Source organism: Bombus terrestris, chromosome 6 (assembly GCF_910591885.1).
Source record: "Bombus terrestris chromosome 6, iyBomTerr1.2, whole genome shotgun sequence".
NCBI lineage: Eukaryota > Metazoa > Arthropoda > Insecta > Hymenoptera > Apidae > Bombus > Bombus terrestris.
Window position 1 is genome coordinate 14,562,871 of NC_063274.1, and position 11,987 is coordinate 14,574,857.

The 11,987-nt window shown below is 28.4% G+C and overlaps 1 protein-coding gene across 3 annotated transcripts; it reads right to left on the reverse strand.

Annotated features, from left to right (window-relative positions):
- Positions 1-1,245: 1,245 nt before the first annotated feature.
- Positions 1,246-10,797, reverse strand: LOC100650281 (fatty acid hydroxylase domain-containing protein 2). Of its 3 annotated transcripts, none has more exons than XM_003396159.4 (6): positions 10,633-10,797; positions 3,865-3,994; positions 3,611-3,714; positions 2,862-3,189; positions 2,120-2,392; positions 1,246-1,934 (listed from the first exon to the last, which is right to left on the reverse strand). In XM_003396159.4, the coding sequence occupies exons 1-6, from the start codon at positions 10,658-10,660 to the stop codon at positions 1,775-1,777; spliced, it is 1,023 nt and encodes a 340-aa protein (XP_003396207.2). In that variant the 5' UTR covers positions 10,661-10,797; the 3' UTR covers positions 1,246-1,774. The 3 variants fall into 3 exon arrangements, with proteins under 3 accessions (XP_003396207.2, XP_003396208.2, XP_048262939.1); XM_003396160.4 differs by lacking the exon at positions 10,633-10,797 and adding an exon at positions 7,353-7,507; XM_048406982.1 differs by lacking the exon at positions 10,633-10,797 and adding an exon at positions 4,208-4,226.
- Positions 10,798-11,987: the final 1,190 nt, after the last annotated feature.

Sequence of the window (11,987 nt, forward strand, 5' to 3'; positions counted from 1 at the left end):
TTTCCATATAATTTCCTTTTCACTATACGTTGGTTGTATTTTTAAATTTAATAATGCTCTTGAGAATAATTTACGAATTGTAAAATAATCTAGCTCACCAAAGAAGTATCTGATTTGAATAATTTGATATCTCAATTTAATTCCTATAATTGTTAATTGTTATTTACATTTTTGGAAAGATATGTTTATGTAAAATAATAATTATTGTTATAAACATGCGAATGGAATAGGAATTGAATGTCCATTTGTAAATTTATTATACTATAAAAAATATAAGCAATGATTTATGTAATTACTTTATCCAGTAAGGTTTCTGCAATTGTTATTAGTAATGATGGAATTTTATAAACTTCTTGTTTATTTAATGTTCGTAAAATTTGTATGTTATCTGGATGTAATAAAGCAATAACTATTTATATATATATACATATATATATTAATATATATATATATATAATATATTATATATATTATATATATATATGTAACAAGATCATTCATATTCTTATAAAATATAAATACCTTGTAACTAAAAATGTTTGATTACTTTTTACATTATATATTACGTTATATTACCTTTTATGTTATATATTATAATTACATTTTAATGTAAAGGAAAATTCGTAGTTTTGATTTTTTCTTTTTATTAGTAAGCTTGTTATGTAGATACATAAAATTATGCGTATTAGCATTGCATATAAATTACAAAGTTTATAATGACAAAGAATAATGTAGCCACTTCTGATAATAATCGTTAACAAATTATAGGACAGTTATAAATATGATATATAATTTTGTATACATGTATTAATTTAATTTATACATGTAAAAATTTATTATACGAAAAAATAGATGAAGCTTCAATTCCGTAATTTGATCTGTGTTTTTAATATATAAATAAGTTTGATTAGAGAAAGAAGTTATCGATATTAATGTCTTCAATACTTTTAAATAGTTTGACTTATTTTGCAAATTTAAAGCTTTAAAGTGCATAATCTTTGATGGTTAGTAACAATCTACAGCAATTATAATTTTTACTATAATACTACAATCGTAATTTCATCTTAGATTAAATATTTATTGCTTTTATTATTGAATTAAATATAAAAATAGTAATTGTCACAAATAGCTTTATCTTAATGTTGTAATTTCAATATAAATATAATTTTGTTAAGTAGATGTTCTCAGAATATTGCTATGTCATGTAATTATTAACAGGGTAATATCCAGATGAAATACTCAATATCTTTCTAAATTTCCCAACAATGTATTTGTCGTAAAAAAGATATTCTAATAATCTAAAATTCGCCCATTAATGTTATGGTAAAATTCTTTTCGTTATAATTTTAGAACGATCATTTTTACATCTGAAAGTATTCGTTATAAATACTCTCAGAAAGTTACATTTGTCGTGTTTTCATACAAAAAAATTGTTTACGCGGATAAATTGTTTAATAATAATAACATTACAATCGCACCATTGTGAAGTTTGTAGTAATTGAAATTGTTTACAAACTGATAGTAATGAAAAATATGCAGTTTCTATATAAAAAAAGTACTTGGTTGACGAACGATAAACATTAAAAAATTTTAACTTCTACTATATCTTTTTGATTAAATTTAATTTATCGATTGTTCTCCACGAAAATTAATAAAATAAGAAGAAAGAAACAGAAAAATACTACAAATGTAGAAGTATTTATACTGCATTTCCATATTAAACATATTCTCGTACTGAACTTTCATATTTAATCACGATGTTCGATAAAACATTCTACTTAGATTTATACTTCACTTCATCCGGAAAAGCTTCTCTTGGAGGAACCAAGCTAAGCATCATTACATGACGTTGATAAGCTCTGGAATTACGAAATTGCGTATCTGTTCCGTGAATTCGATCCAATACTCCCAAAACTCCAAAGCACTGATTAAATCTAAAATATAATAAGTCCAATATTCAATATTAAACTTCCATATAAAATATATTTATATCGTTAGAGACTTATGAAATACTAGTAAGAAAGCAAACAAATTACTTTATTAGCGCGTGTACAATTCAGTTCAATCTATTTAATGTTAGGGATAAATAATCTCAAAAAAATGTATGAAAATTACTTACTTTAAGTGGTGAAAATCGTGAGCTTCTGGAGATGGAAAGAACGGTAGGTGGTAACCAGAATGAGCATTTAATGTAGAGAGAATAGCAAGCGAGAACCAAAGCCAAGCAGTAGCCACATGAGAACCTACGATGAATACTCCCAAAAACGGTGGTAATAGATTTGAGCCAATGTGTTCTAAAGGATGACAATATAGCGATGTTACAGCTATAGGGGCCGTCCATTCGTGGTGCTGCTTATGTATATACTTATAGAGATAACGGCTATGCAGAAATCTGTAATGTAATTTTACTTTTACATAAGTTTGTTTACAAAAATATAGACATATAAAACACTACGTAATACACATACATAATAATGCAAAGGAACATTTATTCAAACGTGATTTTAATTGCTTAGTAAGATAATTAAAAATTATTTTTCTGTTTATCTATACAAAAGTATTACTCCTTAATTACTTTAAGCAATGCACATAATGAATCATTTTAATCTACTACACACATAGATAGATTTAGTACAAAAAATAATACAAGAAAGATTCAGAAACTGATATTTGGCACATTTAATTTTCTTTTAACTCAGTATACGTACCTTTCAAGATGAATTAATTTAGGGATTAATACAGGCCATCTCGTATAATCCATATTTATTAACGGTAAAATGTTTTCTAATGAAGCTTTATGAGCGACTTAAGAGCAAAGTTAACAAGATACCTTAATAGGGGATTAAAAAGAAATTGCATACCTATGTGAGTAATAAAATCCAATTTCCTCGCATAATATGTGGATGGCGATTTCAACGAGCACCCAGTGGAAGGTCGGCAATTCGCGTACAGGCGGATAACCGCGCCATTCCATAAAGTGATAACTGACGCACGCTAGAGGAACTCCAACAATGATCTGATTGAATAGTACTTGAGCGATTACTTTGCACAATTCCCTCGTGTCGACTGGTTCGTTCGTACCCGGTTGTATTTTGTATCTCCGCAAAGCAGCCGGTCGATTAGTTATGTCTAGAATCGTGTAAATCCCACCGAAGAACCAATATACGAAGAACATTAGTCCCAATGAGCCTGGAACGTATTAGTTCCAAATTTGTAATTTTTTACATTTTTTCAAGAAATCGGTAAACATACGTAAGACGACAAGAATGTTCCAAGATAAGTTTCAAATAATTTCTTTCTTCAGTAGATCTTGTTTTTGTTCTCGTATAATAAAATATCATATTTGTATAAACATCTTTTTTCTTAAATAAAAAAAGAGGAAATAAAAGATAACTCTATTGTATATTATCGTATATCATGTTTCATAGAAGTGTAGCATCTTTCTTATTATTAATATCTCTAACGTATTTGAAATAGTTTTGTAATAAAATTCAATTCCGATGACATCATCATCATCAATCGATCTCGAACTGGATTTTTCACTTTAAATGGTACTTATCTAGGAACTGCTGTATATTTTATATATTCTCGTTGTTTTATCTTGATATACCATGAACCCAAAGCGTGACAGGATCGTCTCCTAATTTGTCTAAGATTTTGTCCCATTGTGCTTGCCAGAAATCTCCAGAGGCTCCCCAAAATCTTTGTAAATGCCTAATAAATGAAAGGATCGAAGCAGTGAAATGATAATGGTAATGGTAAACATGAGTCGTTCAATCTTAAAGGTAACAATATCTCTTAGTATTTGATCGAATTGCAAAAATGCGGAAGCCATATTTGTATACGTCATTCGTTAGAATTTACCATGTTAACGAGTTGCAGAACGCAGCGAATCCGATCACTACGGTTCCGATTACGAAAAGGACGCTTCTTAAACTCGAAAGCAAAGTTGATGGTGTTTGATTCTTACAATCATCGCCGGTCGCAGGCGTCACTGTAAAGAACAGATTGTTATTAACTTTATGTATAGTTTTTATAGTTCTTTTGATTACATCAATTTTATATCATCGCAAATGGCATTTAATTTATGTAATTTGGAAGAGATATTCTTTGATCTTGTTGTTATTGTTACTTAAGCTTGCCGTTTTTTTCAAAAATTTAAATTCACATTTAATAATTACGTCGAGCGATTACTTATTTTAATTACTTATCCCATATAATTTTTTTGTTTCCTATTATGTTTCAGAAAATAATAATAATAATGGCAGAAAGTTCGGTTTCAAATAAAAATGTGTGAGGAAAGACGGCGCGACGTTTGCACAACAGGACGTTATACAAGATAACCCGGATTCGATCGACAATGCACTGAACAGCCACTCGACTTTAGCCCTTTCAAACGTGCGATTACGTGCAATTACCGTTTTTAACGTGTTCGCGGACAAGTTGTACGAAGCCGATTATCGACATACAGATTATTACATACCATGCCATACCATATTTACGAATTCAACATTTTTACAAAATATAACAATTTTTACACGGAAATAATATACGTAAAACATAAAAAAACTATTATAAACGAATACATTTATTAAAAAAAATATGTCGATAAAATGCTGATATTTAAAGATTTTCTATTTTATATCGTAAAAACAAAAGAAATAAAATTAATTTTTTTTTTATTAAATTATCTTATAGATGTTTTAACAAGCAAAAAATGAGTAAATACATGGCAGTCAGAAAAGTTCGCATGCATGGCTAACAATAAAAATTAATTTAAGTAAATTTTGTGATAGATGATGCCTTGCTTGTTGTCTTAACGGCATCAATGTTTAAATCAACTACGAACATGCCATCCTGTACGTCAAGATCTAATTAAATACACGTAGAACCATATTGTAATGTATTTATAAAATTGATTTAAGTATTGCCTAATATATATATATGAGGTGTCGTATAGCTTACAGCTTTGAAGCGATAGAAGGAAAATAAAAATCTCATTAGATGAAACAATATGATTTCGAGTAGTGCATCATATAATGTATTATATATGACTGCTCTGGAAGTGGAGCTTAAAAATCTATGTGACTCATTTTCTTTTTTTAATGAATCATTTGTTAGACATATTATTCTGCTGCTATCTATTGACCATTTTATCGCGCATCAACCATATTAACATGTCCTTGGCTTTTTTGTGCTTCGGTTTTTCTTCCTGTTAGCTAATATTTATTTAAAGTCCCCTTTATCTTCCCTTATTCAATCTTTTCAATGTACATTAATTTTTAAGATATACCTATCTATTATGCCATTTAATTTATTTTCTAAAATATACATACATATATATATTACAAAATTTAGTTTATCTTTCACAGTAACATCAGTTTAAATCACATCCTCTTAATGATTTCTCATAAAATTTGGACTGATTATGAAGTAGTGCATTGTTTGATGAGATGAACGGATAAAACTAATTATAAATGGATATACTGTGTTGGAAAATTTTGTTCGTCTAATCGAATAATTTTTATGCAAGGCACATCAATATGTCATGCTTTTGTCATGTCTTTTGCTGATGTTTTGATAATATATAATTTTATATATATATAACTTTTTTAAATAATTTCTATAAATCGCCAGATGTAGGATTTTCAAGTCACGTTAAAAAGCGACTTCTGCTATAATATCGTAATACGTAAGGGTGAAAGTTTCACGAGCTTTGAAAACATAATGAGATTTCACTTGTAAAATAAATACATCAATTCTCGAAGAGTTTATTTTTACGCTCTCGATAATATTGACAGACATACTTGTGTTAATCCGTATTCGTAACATTGATTTGTAATTTGCCGTGGATACTCATACTTGTTATATTTGTTTAAGTCTTCAAAAGTTATGATATTATCATTGTTATATAATCGTGTTGCAAGTGTAACAGCTCCTTCCCGAAAAACCAATATCATGATATCTCATCATCGAGAAAATTTCAAATCTAACATTTCATATGGAAAAATTTATCATTGCCGCACATACAATAACACATGGAAAATTTCCATCGTGAAAATTTTAAATCTAACATTTCATACGGAAAAATTTATCATTGCTGCATATACAATAACACATGGAAAATTATTTTTGTTTCACGATTGCCACATATTTCGCAACTTCTGTTTAATGTTCATATTATAGTTACAAACGTCTTTCGAAGATTAGATTCTTCTACAACAATTTCTTTGGTAACAGTTCCTTGTGTAGCATCAATAATTTCGGATCATTGTTTTACTTATAATTCAATGATAGGATTTATAATACCATAGTAATCTTTCTAAGATAGAGTTTTTGAGTATGGATAGATTTCGTATTCATTATCTTTATTTCGAGATTGCTTTATTTCGAAAATTTATCATTTTCTATTATTGAAGATATGTATCTTTTTATGCATTTATGGTAAATATAAAGATGCAAAAATGCATAGAGTGTACTTATATACATTATATACAAAAACATATAAGAAAATATATGTAAAATATATCATTACATATAATATCTAGTGGATGAAAAAAATTTTTGTAGTGCGAATTCTCGTGAAAAAATGAGTCGAAAACGTACAGTACTTCGCTTTCGAGAATATCGAGTTTCAAAACTTGTTAAGTATATTTAAACGGTTAATCAGAGACTAGGTATGAATAGGAGACAATCGGTAGATTACTCTATATGCGAAAATAAGATAATAATGTGAAATAAAATTTTTCCATTTCAAACCTTGTTTTCAAGAAGTTTTCGATAGTTTGGACATATTTGCCTAAGAACTGGCTTAGTACAGGCGCATAATAAATTTTCAAATTTAGTTTTCTTCAAAACAAAACGTCTTATGAAAAAATTTTATTTTACATTTCTTACTTATTGTCACATGCAGAACAACTTTATGTCGATAATTTAGTCTTGTTCAGTTATACGGAGTTATACAAGTTCAAGCATGCTTGTCAAATTTTCAAACTTGATTTTCTCAAAAATAAAGTAACGCACGCAAAAACTTTACTCTACATTTTTGATCAATTTTTTCACGAAGAATCATCTCCTACCCGGTCGTACTGCTATTGTCGGAACATTTTATAAATATCCGCAATTTATTCGTAACAAGATTCGAAGAAAGTCTCCTTAACGTGTCAAGTAAATACATAGCTCCCTCTTTGGTTCACAAACTCCACTGAACATCTCGCACATGGTGTGTCACAAAGCGCGGATTCGAAGAAAGGAGAATTCGAAGTATGTATTTATAATGTATATTTGCACATTGACACGCTTCATTCACGTTTCGAGATATATTCTCATCTCTGTCTTCACTAATATTATACCTTTTCGTCGAAAAAAAGTTTCGAGTAATGCCATCGTGAAACTTGTCCTCAGGATCTGATTAAAACACGCACTTTTTATATTCACGCTTTTATGTTCAGACTCTGATGTACGGCATTGCGTTGTCGAGTGACACATACTGGCCGAACTCGTGTTCTTTCATCCTTAACTATACCTCAGACAATAATCGCCCCTCCACCACTCGCTCCTTTTTACTTGTACCACTTAATCTTTTACTAGTCCGTGGAAGTAAATATTAGATCGTCAAAAGACCATTAACCGCTGCTAAACATGTTTATGTTTGATTTCTGATGATGACTTTTCGAATATTTTGAATGAAAGATAAATCGGTAGATTTGTCAAATGTTCTAACTTTTGAATTAAAAATTTCTCGGAGATAAGAATTCAACAGTTTTCTTATAATTGATTTATCTTTATATTTCCCAGTTTTATTATGAAAAATAATTTCATCATCAAATTTACCTTTACAAAGTCCATAGCTTTAATTGTTTTTGAAATATTTTCCTATTAGTCATGAAATTCTTGTTTTACACGAATCTTAGTTCTTGTTTTTGTAAATATTTTTCATATAAAACTACAATGTTTTGTATAATATACGTATGTATATATCTGTATGTCAATATGACAAAGAGCATATACAATGTATTTTCGTTGACGCTTAAGTATTCCAAATATGTACACATTTAAATGAATCACTGTTAAAAGAATGTGTAAAACTAAAATGTTGTTCACAAGTCATTCTGCGTTAAATTATTTGATAAATATTCAAATAAAGATAACTAATTTCCAATTAAAGAAAAGAATATATGTAGCTTACATGAAAAGTATTAAAATTGTGATACTAAAAATTTAGATTGCAACATTTCATAACTCATCAGTACAGTGTATGTATAATGCGTTGGTGGTAAGTTGGCAGATGGGAAGAATGCGGGTCCGATTGGTTATTTCTGTTAGACTCAACACGATCATAAAGATAAGCACGCGTATTGGTCAAAAGTGTCACATAGGTAGATAAAACAATATAGCAACGTATAATGGTAAGCGACCAGCGTTGTTTGATTCGTGAATATTCGAGTCACCGAACGCGTTACTTTACATCTAAAAGATAAAGAGATGCTCTTTAAGTTTTAATTTACTTCTGCTATCTACATGAACATTATAGCACTTACAACATATTAAAATGTAACATCGATGATGACGATAATATATTCACAACCTCTATATATATTATACTTTTTATTATCTGATGCATTTCATTTAGAATCATACTAGTTGAATATAAATGGATCCCATTGTAATATTTTTTACGCTATAGTTCCAATGTCTTACTTATGTTTGTGCAATAAATTTGTGAAAACAATAGTAGAGAACAAAGCATCATTATTTTTTAATTTTCTATTCTAAATAAACACGAATTCTATTTTAAACATAACGGACATATAAACATCTTTTTATACTAATTACATATATGTGATAAAAATGATGAAATAGATAATAATTTTTTATATAAAAAAATTGCTTTTATAAAAAATAAAATAATCCAAAGTTTTAATTAGTTGGTTAAGCTTAAAACTCCATAAACGGGTTAAAGGCTTAGGTAAGTTATATTAGAGAGAACATATATAATTCAAATGCTAAGCATATAACAGCTACCTTAAATGTCGAGCTAGATTAAAGGTGAAATACATATAACGTGTAAGTATTATACAAATTGAACCACCATTCATAATCTGCATGCATCAACACAGTATATATAGTAATAGAAATACAAAAAATTCAATAATATACATTTTTTATAGAAATAGTATGAAATATTAGAATATTGCATTATTTTATTTGCATCAAGTACATAGCGTAACGTACATATAAAATAATTGCATAAGGAAATATGTACATATATATTAATTATAACTACAATTAAGTATAGTTTCAGTTATGAACATTTGTTAAAAAAGGAGATGAAGAAGATGAATTTCATAACATCGTTGAACATTTTTGCTAGATATTTTTAAAAATATTTACAATAAAGAAATTTTGCTTATTATATGACTTGATTCGAAAATTGAATCGCACGTGACAATTTAACCCGATTAAGGTCAAAGATTGCTTTCACATAATTTGTCCTATTGCACCGTGTATCTTCAAACAGTTCAATTATAATTTTATTTAATTTATATCTGTGCAATAATCTGTTGCATAATGAGAATTATGGATATATACTACTTTTTCTGGAATATAGTTCGACTCACAAAGCATTACATGTCTATATCTTGCGTGCAATAATTAGATAATATGTGTGGAATTAATTAATACATTACATGAAGAAATTTAAATTTAATGCAGACTATTTAATACATTCAACACATACTTACTTTTTGCGTGCTCGAGAATGTATTTATTTTATTGTAAAAAACAGTTCTCTCTGTTATTTTTAGAAGTGAGTACATCGTAAATTGAAAAGTATTGATGGTTATATGTGATACTAAAATGTTTTCAATATTAAATAACTTTAATTTTTCAATTCGAAATCAATTTATAACTTCGATACTATTGTATGATACATTCATCTCTCTATAACAAAAAGGATTACTTACTTAACTAGAATAAAAGATTTATTTAACACAAATAAATAAATAGCTTAATCTACGTTCATATCAACGTTGCCTGTATACATTGTAAATAAAAGCTTCCACAGTGGGAACGGTGTATATATCCTTATTTTTTTGCATGATACGATAAGCGGGGTCATGTTAATGCCTTGATGAAAACACTAATTTCATTATTGATTAAATTCATATCGCTCACCTTGTGTCTGTGATCGTGGCTATGGACAAGTTAGTAAAATAGAAACGATAATTTCCTTTCAGAATTACGATAACCACTATACAAATCAAACTTATTAGCGAGCAAAAGACAAAAGACCAAATTGATCAATTAATGCGCGTTTATTTACATCTCCGCCTACAGTTTTCTTCCCTCCAAAAGTGTATGTCAATAATCGAATGCATATCGACACATACACATACACATATACATCGACATCACATTTGAAATCGTAGAATAAGTAAAAAAATGTAGAGAAGGTGAAAGAAGTACAATCAACTGCCAATGAACTATACTTAATAAACGAAAACATACAGTTCAACGAATTATGGTTTTGCTTGTGGTAACTGTCACAATGCCGCCGTAGATTCACTCGACTTGTTTCGATGTGTTTTATTCAAGTGTCAACAGGAAGAAATCGAAATGGTCTCTTCCTACCTTTGAACTGGTTCTGCACGTCCATCATGGTTGAAGATGAAGCGTTTAATGAAAAAGCCACGGAAATTCTTGCGTCTGAAGTCAATGGATCGCATTTGCCACAGTATACATGATAGTCGATAAACGCAGACCGTTGATACTGGCAAATGCGCCGTAGCACCAAGCGCGTACCTCCAGCTCGAATATACGTATACATATACATACACTTTCATGTGTACAACTATATATATGCATGTGTGTATACATATATATATATATATATATATATGTGTGTATAGCTCTGTATAGATGGGTATATATAATAAACCGTATTCTATAGTGTACAATGCAATCCTATATATACATGTGTATATGAAACCTCCGTTTACGCGTACGTATTAGGTTAGAATTGTACTTATATTTTTTTCTTTTCTTGTTAGAGCTGACTACCATCAACGTGCTAAAACAGAAAGAAACTTGATTAGGATAATATTTGAAATCTATTTATTTATTCACATTCATTTCCTTTTTTATTCTTTATATAATTAGTAATAATTGTTAATAAATACTATGTATTTACTGTTAGATGTTTAACATTTAAAAAGGGCGCTATAAAGAGTAACTGGATTTTGCATGCTATTCTATAGGTGTTGAAATGTTTTCTGTTGCACAACACACATAAGAATCAGCTGTTATCACCTGTTGTGTTACGATGTATGTACCTATATTGAAACGTACGTGGTAGGTTACAATAGGATTATTTTCTTTACTGTTAAATGATCGTCTGGAGTTAAACAATTCATTATTTGTAAAATATAATAATCCAGTTATTATAAGCTGACTATTGATTTTATAAAAGTAAAGAAATAAAAACTAATTAATATACAGATAAATTTTTAATTATTTAGACCAAAATAATAAAAGAATCAAAAATTGTATAAAAAATTGTTTAGTTTTAATGAACGATTTATTAAATATACTCCTATATTATTGAAACATGAATAAAAAATGGTATAGTGAACCTTGCTAAAAAATTATTTTCAGTAACAATACTTATGCAATCTTATATTTTTACAATTGTGATATGTTTATACCCTACATAATCTTGTCTGACAAATACAAACAATTTTATTAAAGTTTTTAGTAAAATATTGCAAAATTAAATCATTAAATTTATGGTTTTCATAGTAAGTACATAATAGAAGTTTCCAATTTGTATTTTACTAATATTAAAATAAAAATTCTTATATATGAAGAAAAATTAGGGAATATATTCGGAATACAATTGTATAAGTTTTAAATTGTTATTCTAAATCTTCTAACAGTCATAAAGACTTCCGTAATGTGGCAGCACATATGCGCTTATGAGATCCAAC